The 18533-nt window shown below is 46.3% G+C and overlaps 1 protein-coding gene across 2 annotated transcripts in view; it reads left to right on the top strand.

Annotated features, from left to right (window-relative positions):
• The window catches only part of LOC115474906 (late cornified envelope protein 3D-like), a 198544-nt gene that overhangs the window by 164806 nt on the left and 15205 nt on the right, over positions 1-18533 (top strand). For both annotated transcript variants that reach the window (XM_030210606.1, XM_030210605.1), the window contains one exon: positions 5161-5462. In XM_030210606.1, the coding sequence (XP_030066466.1) occupies positions 5161-5462 (302 nt within the window). The remainder of the gene's footprint in view (positions 1-5160; positions 5463-18533) is intronic.

The following is an 18533-nucleotide window of genomic DNA, read 5'->3' as shown; positions in this document are numbered from 1 at the left end:
AAGGATTCTGCTAGTGTGTGGTGTCTGTGTAAGAATCTGTAACAGTCCAGCTTGTTCCAGTTTCCCAGTAGCAGGTACTCTAGGGCCCAGTGTAATATTTATAGTACTAGTTTTTCATAGATGGATTAGGACTGCTATGGTGTGGTAAGTTTTCTGTTTAGGTTTTAGTGTCTTTTTGCAGGGTTTTGTGTTATTTCCAGTGTGTTTTTTCTAGCACAAAAGGTGCCGGTACTCAAATGCCAGGCCACACTTCAGGGTTGGGGTTACCACTGAGGAACCCATCCCACAATAGCCAGGCCCCCTGCAACCAGTCACAGAATCTATGACAAGGCAGAATTAGTGTGTAGGGCCTGAGCTCTTTCATTAAAACTTGGGGACCATGGGTCAATTTTAGCAGACAATGAAAAAGGTGCCATTACTCAGTACCCCCAAGTACCCCCTCAAAAAAAGCCCTGGTTATTTCATAAACTGTCTGGCTCTATTTGAAAGTAGGCTCTGGGGCAAGGGCTGACTTTGGAGGCCCTTGTCTCCAAAAATTAAAATGCTCAGGACTAATGGGCTCCACATCCTGTAGAGTCACCACACAAACAAAAGCCCATCTGATTTAAACAAAGTTTCTACCAGTGGAAGGGGTATTCCTGAGGTGATGGTCACAATTTGAATAATTTTACTTGCAGTTAAGACAGGCTGCCTGCTCTGGCTGGTCCCGGGACCTCTGCTACCTCCTGCCTCCTGATGTAACTTCCAGTTTTCTTGTAGGAGGGATGCAGCAGAGGCAACCTGTGTTAATCATTGCCAGCCACAGTCACCTCACCTGAGCAACAATACTGGCACTGCCACCTGTCCGACACCGACCAGTGCCTAATTTACAAAAGTCTGCTCCCCCTGACATCAAAACCTGGCTATGCCTCTGCTGGACAGGATGACAGTTGGTCATCAAACCTCACTTCATTGCTCTGGCTTATCTGGCACTTTCCTTCTGTAAGGAACAAAACAAAACATGGCGCCCATTTAAATACATGTTGACATCAGACGCCAACCCAGCTTCTCAACCAATCAACAGAAGCAGATAATAAACCTTAATAAAAATGACATTATTCCACGTTCAAATTTAACCCCTTCGGGTTCACAGTTTGCAGACAAAAAATCCATCTTTGTTCTAATTGGAGAAGTGCACGTCTCCTGTCACCTCCTCATTCATTAGGTGGTAATTGTTGTAAGACAACACAGCGTAAGGACTTAAATCTATGTTGTTGCTGCTCACAATGGTACGCTGAGGGAGGCGATACCTTCTTTATGTTAATATTGCTCTTGTGCTCCGTCAAACACGTTACTAGTTTCCTCGATGTCTGTCGAATGTAAATTTTAGTGCATGGACATTGAATACCATAAATTACAAAATCTGAAATGCAAGACGTTCTGGATCGCAAAAAGCATTTTAAGATTGCTCAGAAAACAGCTTTTTCAACAAGCTTATTCTCCTTAGATTGTGGCACGGAATGCCTGTGTGGTGCATCTGCTTAATTGTTTTGTTTTAAGTTTTATTCTTCTATTTGGTCTGAATGAAATTCCTTTCCTATTTAAAATTGGAGTTCTTTCCCCTTTTCTGTTTTAATCTGTAAGTCTCTTACCTCTGCTGGGTCAGATAAAGTGGTATAGTAAATTCTAAATAAATACATTTGTATACTTTTGATCTCTCAATAGATAAGCACAAAGGTACGACCCGAGCTCTAAACTGTTTCCACTCCAGTGTTGATAGGGCCCATGGATAAACATGTGATTTCTGCAGTTGTCCAGACTTAGAAATCAATTTCTGGGTCTTAACATGAGGTATCTTTATGTTCAGGGGCAGGTTCCCCTTCAACTTTGTCTGCCATTAACTTACTCTCCTACAAATGTATCCTTCCTGGTGAGGTTGTTTTGTCAACATCTGGATCACCTAGGCAGGATTCATAATTAAATGTAGGTGACTCATCAGTCCCAGTACCAAGTTTGGTGATGATGCCTTTGAAGTCCACTCTGGTTGAGTAAAGTTCATCCACTTCAATGACTGAGAATTATGTTTTCTTAATGGCTTAGCATAGGGAAGAAATGCAGGGGACTGTAGGACAGTTATGTCATTTTACTAATTACTTCATTGGGAAGCTTCAAGAATTGTAATTTGTTCACACAACATTAGTCTCCAAGTTTGGTGCTTTGGAGGCATAGGATAGGCGTATAGTTTGGAACCTGTGCTTCCTAAGCTTTTCTATTATACCTTTGATTACTCCTCAGGTTTTATTTGCTACTTTTTATAAGGAGGTCTTGAAAATTACTTCTGATCAGATTGCTATTCATAAATGTTATAATATATCAGTGAAGGTGGGTAATGAAACTGAAAGGGAAACTGAGTTTGCCCAGCTTGCTGTATTTGTCTGCCCAACCATGTTATCTACTATCTCTTCCTCTCCCTTAGAGATCCTATGTACCAGTCCCAAACTTTCTTGAATTCAGATTCAGTTTTCATCTCCACCACCTCCACCAGGAGACCATTCCATGAATTCACCACCCTTTTCATGAAGTAGTATTTCCTCAGGTTACTCCTGAGTCTGTACCCTTTCACCTCCATCCTATGCCAATTCATTCTAGAGCTTCCTTCCAATTGAAAGAGACTCACCTACTGTGCATTTATGCCATAGAAGTATTTAAATGTGTCTGTCATGTCTCCCCTTTCCTGCCTTTCTTCCAAAGTATACATATTGAGATCTTTAAGTCTGTCCCCATTTGCTTTGACAAAGACCATTGACCATTTTAGTAGCTGACCTCTGCAATTACTCCATCCTGTTTATATCTTTTTGAAGGTGTGGTCTCCAGAATTGTACACAGTATTCTAAATGAGGTCTCACCAGAGTCATATACAGAGGCATTATCACTTCCTTTTTCCTGCTGGCCATTCCTCTCTCTTTGCACCCAAGCATCCTTTTAGCTTTTGCCATTGTTTATTCTACCTGTTTGGCCACCTTAAGATCATCACATATGATCACACCAAAGTCCCACTCCTCATTCATGCACAAAAGTTCTTCATCCCCTAAACTGTATCACTCCCTTGGGATTTTGCAGCCCAAATTTATGACCCTGCATTTTTTAGCATTAAATCTTAACTTACAAATTCTGGACCATTTTCAAACTTTGCTAGATCCCTCCTCATGTTATCCATATCATCAAAGGTGTCTACATATTGCAAATTTTGGTATCATCCACAAAGAGACAAACGTTACCAGGCAGTTCTTCAGGTATATCACTTACAAAAATGTTAAAAAGAATTGGCCCAAGAACTGAACCACTGGTAACATCTCTTTCCACAGAGTGAGCTCCATTCACCACAACCCTCTGTTGCCTTCCACTCAACCAGTTCCTAACCCCATACCAAGGACACTCAGTTTATTTATTAGTCATCAATGAGGAACTCTGTCAAAGGCTTTGCTAAAATCTAAATACATCCCATCTAGCACTCTCCCTTGATCCAACTTTGTGGTCACCCAGTGAAAGAAATTAATCAGATTTGTCTGGGAAGACCAACCTTTAGTAAAATCATGTGGTCTCAGTTCCTCTAATCCATTGGAATCCAGAAACCTCACTATTCTCTGTTTTAAAAACATTTCCATTAATTTACTTATCCCAGTGGTCAGACTTACTGGCCTGTAGTTCCCAACCTCCTCCTTCTCCTTTCCAATTCTCCAGTCCTCTGGAACCACTCCCAATTCTAGAGAAGCATTGAAAAGATCAGCTAGTGGAGCCAGCAGAACTTCTTTAAGTTCCTTCAGTGCCATGGCCCCATTTTTTTGTCCAACTTTAGTTTTGCTAGCTCCTCACAAACACAGTCCTCTGAAATTGTTCCGGGTCTACCACGTTTCCATTCCTATTTGTGTTTGTTTTTTGTGGTCCTACACCCAGCAATTCATGTGTGAAGACAGAACAGAAATATTTGTTAAGCAATTCCAACTTGTCCTTATCTGCTTCCATGTATTCCTCCCCTTCACCTTTGAGTTTCACAATGCCACTTTTGCCAATAGCTCTCGCCTCCTCCCTGAGACTTTCTCCTCAGATTCCTATTTTTCTCACTAAGGGTCTCTTCCTCTCTTAGATCGTTTCATTGCATACTTACCCAAAGGGGTACATTTGATGCTTGGAATGTACCAATGAACAGTCCCTGTAGTAGGAACTGTGGTGGGGAACCCAGAAGATACATGTTCTGGAGTTGCAGTGTTCTGTTTCTTGGCTTTTAAGTGTAGTTAGAAGTGACTTCTTCTGGGTCTATATAGCCATGAAGAAAACCACAATTTTATCTTGCTTTTTCCTTCCAATTAGCACAACCATCCCTATAGCAGGACTAGGTTGGGATTGGTATCTGTAGCTCCTTCTAGGACCTGGTACACATGCAACACCAGATCTATATTTAGTCACTATTTGTTACTATTTATTTATTTATTTATTTATTTAATTTGGATTTTGCTGATACCTTTTTCAGTAGTAGCTCAAGGTGACCTACATTCAAGTACACTGGGTATTTCCCTATCCCTGGAGGTCACAATATAATTTTGTACCTGAGGCAATGAAGGGTTAAGTGACTTGCCCAAGATCACAAGGAGCAGCAGTGGGATTTAAGCCGGGCACCGCTGGATGTCAAGACTGGTGCTCTAATCACAAGGCTACTCTTCCCTATTGTGTAATGGCTTACTGTAGATTCTTCACATAGGCTACAAACATCATCAAGAGGAGGAAATACTGTTTTTTTTAAATCAAATATGCAGCACTGATACTGAAGTGTTAGGACAAAACTATAAATACTGGAAGTTTTTATTTATTGGAGGATCTCTTAGATAGCCTTAGGAAAAACAGAACTGTGTTCACTTTGTTCTATTCTTCATTCAGATGAGTGTGCAGGAATGTTGGGGTGCTATGTCATAACATTCTGGTGCTGTGATTCCTCTTTCCTTGGATGCACTGGGGCCATGGTTTCATACATGTTTAATCGAGGAAGATTAACCTATTTTCATCTCTTTATTTTCCCAGAAAGAGTTGCTGTTCCGGATGCCTCTGCAAAACATTTTATAAGCAGGGATGAGGTGGAAGGGATAGAAGGAATATATTATAAATTCTGAATGATTTTTTTTTTTATAGAAACAACAACTTATGAACCACCTCAACAAAACATACAAGTATGTCCTCCTCCTCCTCCTCCTCCTGTAGTATGCCCACCAGGCTCAGGCTTGCAGCAGTATCCACATTGTGGTCATCCACCTCCAACTGGTGGTTACCAAACTGGTTGCTCTGGCTGCTCAAATACTAGTGGACACCATGGACATGGGCACCATGGATCACAAGGAGGATGTTCTATCTGTCAGCCTCAGAATCCTCCTAGTTGTGACACCCATGGTCATCACAAGAAACATAAGATTCACAAGCATAGACATGGAAGAAAGGTAAGAAGACTTTTGTAGGTTTAGTTCTATAGTTCTTGTAAGTGTATTGGAATTGTCTTCAACCCAAAAAGTAATCATGTGCATTTTAGAAGGAAACAATAATAAGATCAAATAACATTGTTTTGTATTGAATTTATTGCAGTAATTGAGCAGATAAGTTCATTCACGTGAAGGGGTCCATTAGGTCAAAAATGAACTAATTACTGCTGACTTTGAACCCTTTAAAATTACAGTGATTTACTTACTGTTTCCTCCTAATTCTGTAAAGTTGGGCACTCAACATTACACTTGCATGCAAAGTTGAGTGCACAAGTTATAGAATAGGGTCAGTTGTGCATGTAACTTAATATAATAATTAGCTGATAATTGTGGTTAACTAGCAAAACTTGACACTAAGTAGTGTTGATTGGCATTGATTGGCATCAATAAGCAGGTATGCATGCAACTGACCTTAGTATTCTATAAAATGTGTGCAAAAAATCCATAGCATGCAACTGCAAGAGGGGCATGAACCAGAGAGCTAGGTGCCTGGGGAGGAGCATGGGTGGGTCAGGTGTGTGTCCAGACTTGTGCACGCATGTTATAGAATATATACAATTACATGCCTAACTGCCTACAGTTAGGTGCAAGCACTTACACCAGCCTTTGAGCTGGCATTTGTGCTCATGCCTAAAGTTAGGTGTATTATTGTGGACCTAATACTCTAGTATTCTATAATGGAAGTTCTGCAAGGACCTACCAATAAGAAACACAATCAGATCAACACGAACATACCTAAACCTCCACTACCCAAGCTGCAAAGGACTCAAATACAAATCAACCTACGCATCCAGCTTCTCCTACATAAGCACACAAATGTGGAACGCATTACCAAAAGCCGTGAAAACCATGTACGACCACCTGAACTTCCAGAAAGCACTAAAAACCAACCTGTTCAAAAAGGCATACCCATCTGACCCAACCTAAGTGCCTAAACCTCGCAACACAACGAAACCAAAGCTCGTAATAGACTCTACGCAACTCTTCCCCTCTACGATTCCCCAATGTGTCTATAACACATGAACTTTATTCGTCTTCTACAACTCTCTGTATTTGTTTCACTACTGGAAATGGTGATTGCCTCTACGGTATTATGTAAGCCACATTGAACCTGCAAATAGGTGGGAAAATGTGGGATACAAATGTAACAAATAAATAAATAAATAGCTGTTATAGAATTGACACTTGGCATCCAAATGTTTGGTGCCTAACTCTAGGCGACCTTTCTTTAATTTACCCTTTTGTGAATCTATATATCTTATTTACATATTTTACTACATCTGATGCTATGGGTGTCTGTAGTATAATGAGAAGCAATAAAATCTAGAATGAACAATAGAACCATTGTTTCACTAGGCTCAAGCTGAACTGCAACACAGCAAATGCCTTCATCTACATCATTTTTAAGACAAGGATTCTATGAGGCCCTTTTACTAAGCTGTGTTAAGCAGCTAATATGCGTTTTACAAACACAGTACATATCACATGCTACCTGTTTAATGAAGGAGTGGGCATGACTGGGGTGGCCTGCTATGACAGCTAGCCTGTGGATTAGTACTGCATGCTAGCTCTGTATTTACTACACAAGCTTTGCACTTGCCAGTTACTTGTTTTTGCAACTAATGCACAGTAAGTGCAAAAACTTATCATACTTCAGTAAAGGGATTGCTATGTTTGGTTGCATAGTTTTATTACTAATGCCTTTCAAGAACGGAGCTATAGTTTTGTATTTTGGGGGTTCAGATCTAAACTAATTATGGATAACAGAGGAATGTGTGACAACTACTGTTTCCTCTAAATGAGTGGGAGTCCTCCATCTACAGTTCTGTCAGTGAGGGATGCTGTTTCACTATCACATCTTCAATAACAAGGGACAGGCAAGTTCTGCAGACTCCAGGGAACCTTGCCTATCCCTAGAGATCGAAAATACAATATTAAAGCATCACCTCCTACTCTTAGCAATGCAGTTGGAGGTCACCCGCTCACCTTAAAGGGAACAGTGGACTGACAACCCACATTATTTCCTGCATTTTTACTTTCATCCTCTCTTACTCCCTCTAATCTTCCACTACTTTTCTGGGGGATTTAAATAACTTTATTCATCTTTATAGTTTATCGTCTTTCATTTTCACTCCTTTTCATTTTATAATATAAGTATACAAATAACACACGTGTTGAAATATGTGCATATTTTGTGCTCCCAGCTTACTAAACATAGCTTAGATTTTTCAGATATGGCATCATATTGCGGATTAGTCTAATAGAAAATAAGAATGATAATTGTGGAGGGGCATAATCTAATGGGGCCGGCCATCTATAAGGGCGGCCATCTCTAATGACGGCCCCGTAAAGTGGCGCACCCGACCATATTATCGAAACAAGATGGCTGGCCATCTTTTGTTTCAATAATATGGTCGAGGCCAGCCAGATCTCAACATTTGGGCTGCCCTTAGAGATGGCCACCATTGGTTTTCACCAATAATAGAAACTAATGGCGGCCATCTCAAACCCGGCCAAATCAAAGCCATTTGGTCGTGGGAGGAGCCAGCATTTGTAGTGCACTGGTCCCCCTCACATGCCAGGACACCAACCGGGCACCCTAGGGGGCACTGCAGTGGACTTCAGAAATTGCTCCCAGTTGCATAGCTCCCTTACCTTGTGTGCTGAGCCCCCCAAAACCCACTTCCCACAACTGTACACTACTACCATAGCTCTTAAAGGGTAACAGGAGGCACCTACATGTGGGTACAGTGGGTTTCGGGTGGGTTTTGGAGGGCTCACATTTACCACCACAAGTGTAACAGGTAGGGGGGATGGGCCAGGGTTCACCTGCCTGAAGTGCACTGCAGTACCCACTAAAAACTGCTCCAGAGGCCTGCATACTGCTGTGATGGAGCTGGGTATGACATATGAGGCTGGCATAGAGGCTGGCAAAAAAATGTTTTTTATTTTTTATTTTTGGGTGGGAGGGGGTTTTTGACCACTGGGGGAGTAAGGGGAGGTGATCCACGATTCCTTCCGGTGGTCATCTCGTCAGTTCGGGCACCTTTTCATGGCTTGGTCGTGAACAAAAAGGGACCATGTAAAGCCGGCCAAATGGTCATCCGAGCCAGCCTTCTTTTTTCCATTATCGTCCGAGGCCGGCCATCTCTTAACCACGCCCCTGTCCCGCCTTCGGTACACTGCTGACACACCCCCTTGAACTTTGGCCAGCCCTGCGACGGAAAGCAGTTGAAGCTGGCCAAAATCAGCTTTTGATTATAGCGATTTGGCCGGCCTTAGGAGAAGGCTGGCCATCTCCCGATTTGTGTTGGAAGATGGCCGCCCTTCTCCTTCGAAAATAAGCAGGATAGTGAACTAGCAAGGCTACAGTGTATTTTAATCCTACACATTTCTTCTCCATTCCTCCATAATTATCTCTGCAGTTGTGGGTGCCCACCAAAACTATCTTCTGTTATGACGCGGTAGTAGTGAGCCCTTGTGCCCCGAATGAGCACGGCAGAGATGGAGTGATACCGTACTCGGTCAGGCAGCCAGACAACCCCTAGCTTCACCTGGGAAGCGACCACCGTTCACCGGTAGTTGAGCTCCCAGCTGCAGGTGGCCACCAGGACTTCTGGAACCGGCGGGGTTGCACAGCCGCTGACCAGGCTGGCAGGAAACAGACACAGTCCAGAACTAGTACTCCAACAGGCAAAGAATAGTCAAAATCAGTCCAGAGTCAAGGCAGGCAGCAAACAAGCGTAATCCGAGAAAACTAGCCAGGGTCCGGTACACAGGAAAACAGGAACAGAAGTTAGTCGGCGAACAGCACTCTGACAGCAACTCCTCAGAACAATTGAGGCCGAAGCAACAAAGGACTGGAGGCAGGGCTTTAAATAGAGCAGGAATCAATCCTAAACATGTGCAGCTGAACCAAGATGGCTGCCCCCATCAGCAGAGAAATCCAACGCCCAAATATGGGCTTCCTTCCTGCAGCCGGCCAACCCCAAGATGGCTGCCACAAGCTAAGATGCCCATCCCAAGATGGCCGACCTATCCTGGAGAAACACCACCAAGATAGCCGACTAACTCTGCCGGACCGCGCCTCGCCAGCGAACCGGCCGCAAAGGCCTGGAACCAGGTGAGGAACGTAACAGTATCCCCCCCCCCCCCCCCCCGAAAGTCTCCCTCTTCTCCTCGGACCGGGACGATTAGGATGAAGAGAGTGATATTCACGAACCAGATCAGGAGCATGGACGTTGGTTGCTGGTTCCCAGGAGTTATCTTCTGGTCTGAAATGTTTCCAGGACAGTAGGTAAAACAACCTTCCTCCTCGCAGCTTAGAGTCAAGGATTCGGTCTATCTCGTACTCAGGATTGGGATCACTCTCTGGCACTACCACCTTCTTGGATTCCGGATGCCACTTGGACCTGCGGAAAGGTTTTAAGAGAGACACGTGGAAGGCATTATGCACCCTCAGCTGCCCGGGCAGATGCAACCGGTACGTCACCCCTCCGATCCTGGAGCATACCGCAAAAGGACTGATGAACCGAGGGGCAAACTTGAGAGATGGGAGCCGCAGCCTTCTCTCCTGGCTGGAACGTGGGAGCAGCCTGTCTTCTGCGGTCGTATGTCTCCGTGGCCTTGACGGCCGCCCAACGCAGCTGTGCCTGGACCTTGTCCCAAGCCTCCTGAAGCGTACGAACCGTGGGCTGTACCAGAGGTGAAACCTCAGCAGGAGAAATTGGCGGAGGTAGTCGTGGATGACGCCCAAAGATGAGATGGAAAGGTGTAGTGTGGGAGGCAGAGTGCAGACTGTTGTTATAGGCGAATTCCACCCAGGGTAGCAACATGGACCAGTCATCCTGACGCTGATTAGAGTAGGCCCGGAGGAATGCCTTCACCGTCTGGTTGATCCGCTCCACCATACCATTAGTTTGCGGGTGGTATGCTGATGAGAAAAGGGTGGTTACCCCAAAAGCCGAACACAAGGCCCTCCAAAACCGAGAGGTGAATTGGGAACCCCGGTCACTTATTATCCTTTTAGGTAGTCCATGGAGCCTGAAGATATGGGTGATGAAATTGAAGGTGAGGCTGGCTGCTGTGGGCAAGGACTTCATGGGAACGAAGTGAGCCATTCTGGAGAATCGATCAATTACCACCCAAATGACGGTGTTGCCCTGGGAGACCGGTAGATCAGTGATGAAATCCATGGCCAGGTCCTCCCAGGGCTGCTGCGGTACTGGCGTGGGCTGCATCAAACCCCATGGCTTCTGATGCGAACTCTTCGTCCGGGCGCACACCGGACAGGTAGACACATACTGTAACACATCCTGCGCCATCCGAGGCCACCAGTACGACCGGGCGATCAGATGGAGGGTCTTATGGAACCCAAAGTGTCCCGCAAATCCGGAAGCATGCCCCCCAATGCAACACCTTCCTGCGGAGCCCCACGGGCACTGCTCTCCGGCACCCGGCACTGGCCCCGGGTATGGAAGGAATGTAGGCCGGATTTAACATGGGGTAAGGCTCCTCCTGTTCCCCGGGAGTCTCAAAGCTGCGAGACTGATTTTCGTGAGGTTCGACTTCCATCTGATATTCAGGCCGGTAGAGAAGAACGTCCAGGCTGATGCCCTGTCTCGCACCGGGCCTGGCGAGGGTTTAGTCTGGTAGCATTCTGAAGATACAATAAGTTCTTGTGGTCAGTGATTACTGTGACAGGATGTGCGGCCCCCTCTAACAAGTAGCGCCATTCTTCGAAAGCCAACTTGAGTGCCAGCAGCTTCCGATCCCCCACTGTATAATTTCGCTCCGCGGGGGTAAACTTGCGGGAGAAGAAGAAACAGGGATGCTTCTTACCGGCAGCAGACGTCTGGGAGAGCACGGCCCCTACCCCCAAGGCTGAAGCATCAACTTCTACTAGGAAGAGCTGAGTAGGATCCGGACTGCGGAGGACTGGTGCTGAAAGGAACGTCTTCTTCAGAGTAGAAAAAGCAGCCACCACCTCCAGCGGCCAGTTCTTGACATCCGCTCCCTTCCTAGTGAGAGCCGCAAAGGGAGTCGTGATAAGGGAATAATCCTGGATAAACTGCCGGTAGTAATTGGCGAACCCCAGGAACCTCTGCAAGGCCCGCAGACCCTGGGGTACCGGCCAGTCCTGGATCGCGGTCAACTTCCCGGGATCCATCTGCAAGCCGGTGGAGGATACCACATATCCCAGGAACGGAAGACTCTGCTGGTGGAAAGCACACTTTTTCAATTTAGCATATAAGTGATGCTCCCGGAGTCGCTGAAGCACAATGCGGACATCGGACACATGTTGGGGCAGTGAGGCAGAGAAAATCAGGATGTCATCCAAATACACTATGACAGACATGTAAAATAGATCCTGAAAAATGAAGTTCACGAAGTTCTGGAACACCACAGGGGCATTGCAGAGTCCAAACGGCATGACCCGGTATTCAAAATGCCCCTCATGAGTGTTAAAAGCCGTCTTCCACTCATCCCCCTCATGGATCCGCACCAGATTGTAGGCCCTGCGCAAATCCAGTTTGGTGAAAATCTGGGCTCCTTGAAGGCGGTCAAACAACTCCGGAATGAGTGGAAGCGGATACCGTTTTTTAACGGTGATCTTGTTCAGGCCCCGATAGTCTATGCAGGGGCAAAGGGACCCATCCTTCTTGGACACAAAGAAGAACCTGGCCCCTGCAGGAGAAGTAGAGGGCCGGATAAACCCCTTGATGAGATTTTCCCGAATGTACTCTCTCATAACACGGGACTCCTCCCGAGATAATGTATACAGAAGCCCCCGCGGTGGCTCCGTACCTGGCAGGAGATCAATAGCACAGTCAAACGACCGGTGCGGGGGTAATGTATCCACTGCCCGGGCGCTGAACACATCCTGGAAGTCCTGATAGTCATGGGGTAAACCAGACAACCCCTTCTGCGGGGTCTGCCATACGTAAAAGCTGAGTCCTCCTCGGTGGAATTGACTGGAGGAGGTACAACGTGCATCCAGCTTTTGCCTATTTTTTCCATCCATGTGCAGTTTTTCTCCTCTCTTTCCTTTCCCTCATCTCCATCCATGTGCATCTTCTTTTTTCTTTCGTCCCCTCCATCCACGTCCAGCACTTCTCCTCTCTCCTCCCCTCCATCCATGTCCAGCATTTCTCCTCTCTCTTCCCTCCCCTGTATCCATATAAAGCAATAATTCTCTCTCCCCTCTCCTCCATCCCAGCATTTCTCCTCTTTCCCCGCCAACCCCACCATCCATCCATGTCCAGCAATTCTCCTCTATCTCCTGCTCTCCTCTCCATCCATTTCCAGCATTTCTCCTCTTCCCTGCCCTCCCATCCATGTGCATCTCCTTCCTCTCTTTTCTCCCCTCCATCCATTTCCAGCATGTCTCCTCTCTCCCCTGCCCTCCCCTCCCATGTCCAGCGATTCTCCTCTCTCCCCTGTCATCCATGTCCAGCAATTCTCCTCTCTCCCCTTCCCTTCCCTCTCCTCTCATCCATGTCTAATAATTCTCCTCTTTCCCCTGCCCTCCCCTTCCATCCATGCCCAGCAAATCTCTCTTCCCTGACCTCTCCTTCCATCCATGTCCAGTATGTCTCTTCCTTCCCCTGCCCTTTCCTCCCATCCATGTCCAGTGATTCTTCTCTGCCCCCTGTCCTCTCCTGCCATCCATGTCCAGCAATTCTCTGCCCCCTGTCCTCCCTTGCCATCCATGTCCAGTGATTATCCTCTTTCCCCTACCCTCTCCTTCCATCCATATCCAGTATGTCTCCTCCTTCCCCTGCCCTCCTCTCCCATCCATGTCCAGCGATTCTTCTCTGCCCCCTGTCCTCCCCTGCCATCCATGTCCAGTGATTATCCTCTCTCCCCTGCTCTCCCCTCCCATCCCAGATGCCCAGATTCTCTCTTCCCTTCCCTGCCCTCTCCTCCCCTCCCATCGATGTCCAGCAATTGTCTCTCCCCTGCCCTCCCATCGATGTCCAGCAATTCTTTCTTCCCTGCTCTCCCCTCCCATGATGTCCAGCGATTCTCCTCTCTCCCCTGCTCTCCCGTCTCCCATGTCCAGTGATTCTTCCCACAGCCCATCCTTCTCCCAGCCCGTCCTCATTCTCCACAGGCTGTCAGTGTCAGACTGAGTGAGCAGCAGTGCGAACGGTGCAGGTAGCGAATCAGCGAGTGAGAGAGGCTGGCAGCATCAGAGCTTCCCTCTGCGAGTCCCACCTACGTTGTTACAACTTCCTGTTTCCACACAGGTGGGACTCGCAGAGAGAAGCTCCGACGCTGCCAGCCTCTCTCACTCGCTGATTCGCTACCTGCACTGTTCGCGCTGCTGCTGCTCGCTCAGTCCGACGCTGACACTACAGAGCCGGTCAAAGTAAGTAGGGGTGGGGAGAAAAAGGTGCCGGTATGCCGTACTGTTGCGTACCGGCACAAAAAAAGCACTGGTTTTGGGGGGCTCTACAGACACGGTACGGGAGCAATGGTGAGATGTGTACCTGGGAGCATTTTATGAAGTCCACTGCAGTGCCCCCCTTAGGGTGTCCTATTGCTTCCCTGGGATGTCAGGGGGACCAGATTACTAAAAATGCTGGCTCCTCTTACATCCTAATGGCTTGATTTTGTGTGTTTTGCACTTGGACGGTGTTTTTTTTTTTTTTTTTTTTTTTGGAAAATGGAACAAACGTTTTTGAAAATGACCTTCTTTCCTATTCAGATTTTGGACTTTTTTGCAAAACATCCTAAGCTGGACTTGGACATTTTATCAAAAATGCCCCTCCACGTGATACTGAAAAAAATGATTTATGTTTAAGCCAATATACAGTAGAATAAGATACAAGCTATGAATTAGTTTGCAATTTCTGTATACTCATACAGCTTTGGAATCATAGACTGGCCTCATTAAGGACCTGAAAAAATTTGATGCAACACTATGATAACTCCTTCATGCCCACCAGGTAATCTGTAAGAACCAGTGCATGCTGAGACTGTACATCCCAAGAAGTAAAAATAGTATTTGTCAGTGGTTCCCAAACCTGGCCTGGAGGCACCCCATCCAGTCAGGTTTTCAGGATTTCCACAATTCATGAGAAGGATTTGCATATAGCAATGCATGCGAATATCTCTCATGGATATTCATTGTGGATATCCTGAAACATGACTGGCTGGGATGCCTCCAGGACCAGGTCTTATGGAAAATATTACACATATACAGCCCCAAATACTCAAGATGTGCTGAAATACAAAAGCAAAGAACCATAATTGGTCTCCTTCCTTAAACTTGGACTTACGTTTAGCTGATCAGAAGGAATGAGTGAGACCCCACCAGCACATGAAGGAAAAGAATCAACAGAATTTGAAATTTTTTTTTATTTTTGTTACATTTGTACCCAGCACTTTTTCCCACTCATGGCAGGCAATGGAGGGTTAAGTGACTTGCCCAGAGTCACAAGGAGCTGCCTGTGCCGGGAATCAAACTCAGTTCCTCAGGACCAAAGTCCACCACCCTAACCACTAGGCCACTCCTCCACTCCAAAAACTTTTTAAAGAATCAGACCAGTAAACAAGGTAGACCACATACACAATAGAGAACTACTTCAGAAATCAAAAGCTGACGTAGGAATGGTTATGAAAGATGAACTTAAAGCTAAAGATGAGATATTTATAATTGCAGCACACCATAGTGGACTATGGACAATGATTCATATAGCTAATATAGAACAAATGGCAAAACATACAGTTGCAGTCTGTAGCACAGAACTAAAATTAGTTACACATCTCATTACTGAGTGTGACATGTTGCTGTCAGAAAATCCTGTATACAGAAGGGTACAATAAAGTAGCATGTTTCATCTAATGGAAACTGTGTAAACACTATAGCATTGTTGCCCCAGAAAAACACTGGGATCATGATCCCAATAATACTGTGGAGAATGAAGAAGTTGCCATCATCTAGCCCTTTTCCACCAATAAAAGCTTGAAGCAAGAAAAACAGATATTGTGGAAAAGGAGAAAATCATAGGAATGATGGGCCTGATTTTCAGCCTGTAGTGGTCAGTCTTTTTTAAGACCAAGTATTCAATGCCAGTTCATGTCCAGGCACTTGCACTGACTATCTTGATCAGACTTGCACTTATTTAACTGGTTAGTGGTCTGAGTATCACCGCTAACCAGTTAAATGTCAACTCAGACCACCCCAGCACTACCTGGACAGTGCTGTGGCGGTCAGAGCTGATATTCAGTGGCACTGCACAGTTAAATGCCAATGAATTTCATTGGCTGGTCTGCTCAGCATGGTTTAAGTGGCAACCCCAATATTATTAACAGACTAGTAAAAGAGGCCCGTTTCTGACACAAATTAAACGGGCGCTAGCAAGGTTTTCCTAGGAGTGTGTATGTTTGTGAGAGTGTGTGTGAGAGTGACTATGAGAGAGAGAGAGAGTGAATGTGCGAGTGTGTGTGTGTGTGTGACAGAGAGAGAGTGAGACTGGGTGCGAGTGTGTGTGTGCGTGAGAGAGAGAGTGTGTGTGTGTGTGAGAAAGAGTGTGTGCCAGGGGCTCCCTCCCTTCCTCCCCCTCCCCCCCTCTCCCTCCCTTCCTCCCCCTCCCTCCAAGTTCCAGGATCATGTCCCCCCTCCCTCCCGCCCTCCCTCCGAGTTCCAGGGTCATCTCCTCCCTCCCTCCCTTCCTCTGAGTTCCAGGGTCGTCCCCTCCCTCCCTTCAAGTTTTAGGGTCCTTCCCTCCCTCCGAGTTTCAGGCTCCCTCCCTCCAAGTTTCAGGCTCCCTCCTTCCTTCCCTCCCTCCGAGTGTTCTTCCCGCTGCGCTACGGGCAACTGACCCACTAAATTCTGTATAGTAGTAATGTGAAACAACTGGTAGAACAGAGCCAAACTCCTAAAAGTAAATCAACTTAATTGTACTACACTCGGAGGCATTTGCAATAGGGTCTTACACATGTCCATTAAAACGTGTTGTTCTTAAAGATACCTGCCTTTCACAAAGTAGCAATTTTCCCAAACATAAACACTGAGAACCACATGCTACATTTAACAGAAACTACCTCGCAAAAAGTTTGTTCAATATTGGGGGTGCCCAAACACCCACAGAGCTGGCTCCTACGTGCAGAATCATAGCTAGCAGAAAAAGGGCGTGCTCCCTCTCAGATTTAGGGGGTAGCGCAGTATCTCTCTTCCCCGGCTCGCCTGCAGGCTCGGCATCTCTCCCTGACCAGGGGGTCTAGTGTCTCCCTCTCACTGCCACCTCACAGGCCCAGCATCTCACCTTCTTTCTTCCTTCCCTCTCCGCCGCCCTTCTAATTCTAACACACCTGCATCTCCAGTGGTGACCGGCAATGAAAGCGCTTAACAGCCGCCTCCCTCGGGACTCGAAACCTTCCTGGCCGGGCGGCTGCCAGGATCCGCCCAAACCGGAAGCAGGAACACGTCGGGGGGGGGGGGGGGGGGCGGGACCGGGCCACGGCCGGCAGAGAGCTGGAAGACTTAGAAGAGTTGTGGGATGTGACCAATGGCCGCCTTTTTTCCCGGGTGGACGTCATAATGGGTTCAGTGACGTCAGCCTGTGTTACGGAGCCTAGCAGACCAACTCCGAAGAAGTCACAAACCCAGGCAGCAAGACCAATAGAATGTTGGAGGTGAGAATTATTATATAGGAAGTATTGGTTCCAAGGACAGTTCAGTATTATGTGTGGTGAAAGAGAAGATCCTCAAATACCAACAAACACAATGAGAGACCAAGAACATATGGCAAAAAATACAAAGATTGTAACAATTGTATTGGGAGTCACTGGCCTGATTAAAAAGAACATCTAAGTGCTCCTCAGTATGTTACTTGTATATATTACACCTTATGAACTCTAGAAGGAAATGTTGAAACAAGCAATAGCAGCAAATCTAAGAGATTGTGAGTATATCCAATATACCCTGATCTATGAATGAGGTTCATTATTGCAGGGGCGTAGCCAGAAACCCAATTTTGGGTGGGCCTGGGCCCAACATGGATGGGCAGAACTCCGCCCTGTCCTACAAGTGATTTGGTCTCTCCCTCCCTCGCCTGCATGCCATATGGTCTCTCAAACATCCCTCCCTCCCCTGCTACCTTTTAAGTAGCAGATTTTCACCAGCAGTGAGCAGCAACTAATACACACTGCTCATGTTGGCCCCACAGCCTTCCCTCTGTTGCAACTTCCTGTTTCCACATAGGTAGGAATATATCAAAGGAAAGGCTGTGAGACCGGTGCGAACAGTATGTATCAGTCGCTGCTCACTGCAAGTGAAGATCTGCCATTTACAAGGTATGCAGGAGGGACAATTGTTGGGAGTTTCTGGCTGGCAGGGCTTGGGGATCCCTGCCAGCCACTTCATAGGTGTGCTGCTACTGGGTGGACCTGAGCCCAAAGTGAGTGGGCCTGGGCCGACCCGGGCCGACCCTTGGCTACGCCATTGGTTACAGAGCTTAATTATGGGGCTCTTTTACCAAACTGTGGTAAAAAGTAGCTTTAGAGCAGCCTTACATGGGTCTTTCCCATGCTCTAAGGCCATTTTTACTGCTGGGTTAAACGGCTGATTTTTAAATTTCCCTATTAATGGCCACGCATTAATTTTCCCATTAGCGCATGAGCCTTTACCACCACCATTATGTAAGTGGTATGGGCTCACCCACTAAGCACACTCTAATCGGTTAGCGTACAGCAATGTAGATGTACTCACTGATTACAGCGGAACACGCCCATTCTCTGTCCCCAGCGCTACCACATGCACATCCCAAAATTACCGTGGGATGCCTCAGCTCACCCCACAGTAAGCCATTTTTTGCTGTGGTATTACCACAGCTTAGTATAAAGGCCCCTAAGTTCTGAATGCATATAACATTTTCTCTGATTTGTTTTAAATGTACTACTGCTACTATTATTATTAGATTCTTTAAATGTCACCTTTCCGTGACACAACCAAAATGTAACGTGTCCCCTAGTCTTTGTACTGGCAGTTGCTCTGCATGCCCAGAAACAGTTCATGCAAGG

The sequence above is a fragment of the Microcaecilia unicolor genome, chromosome 7, assembly GCF_901765095.1.
Source record: "Microcaecilia unicolor chromosome 7, aMicUni1.1, whole genome shotgun sequence".
Taxonomy (NCBI): Eukaryota; Metazoa; Chordata; class Amphibia; order Gymnophiona; family Siphonopidae; genus Microcaecilia; species Microcaecilia unicolor.
The sequence above is the reverse complement of the archived record's forward strand: the minus strand, read 5'-3'. Positions and strand labels throughout refer to the sequence as shown.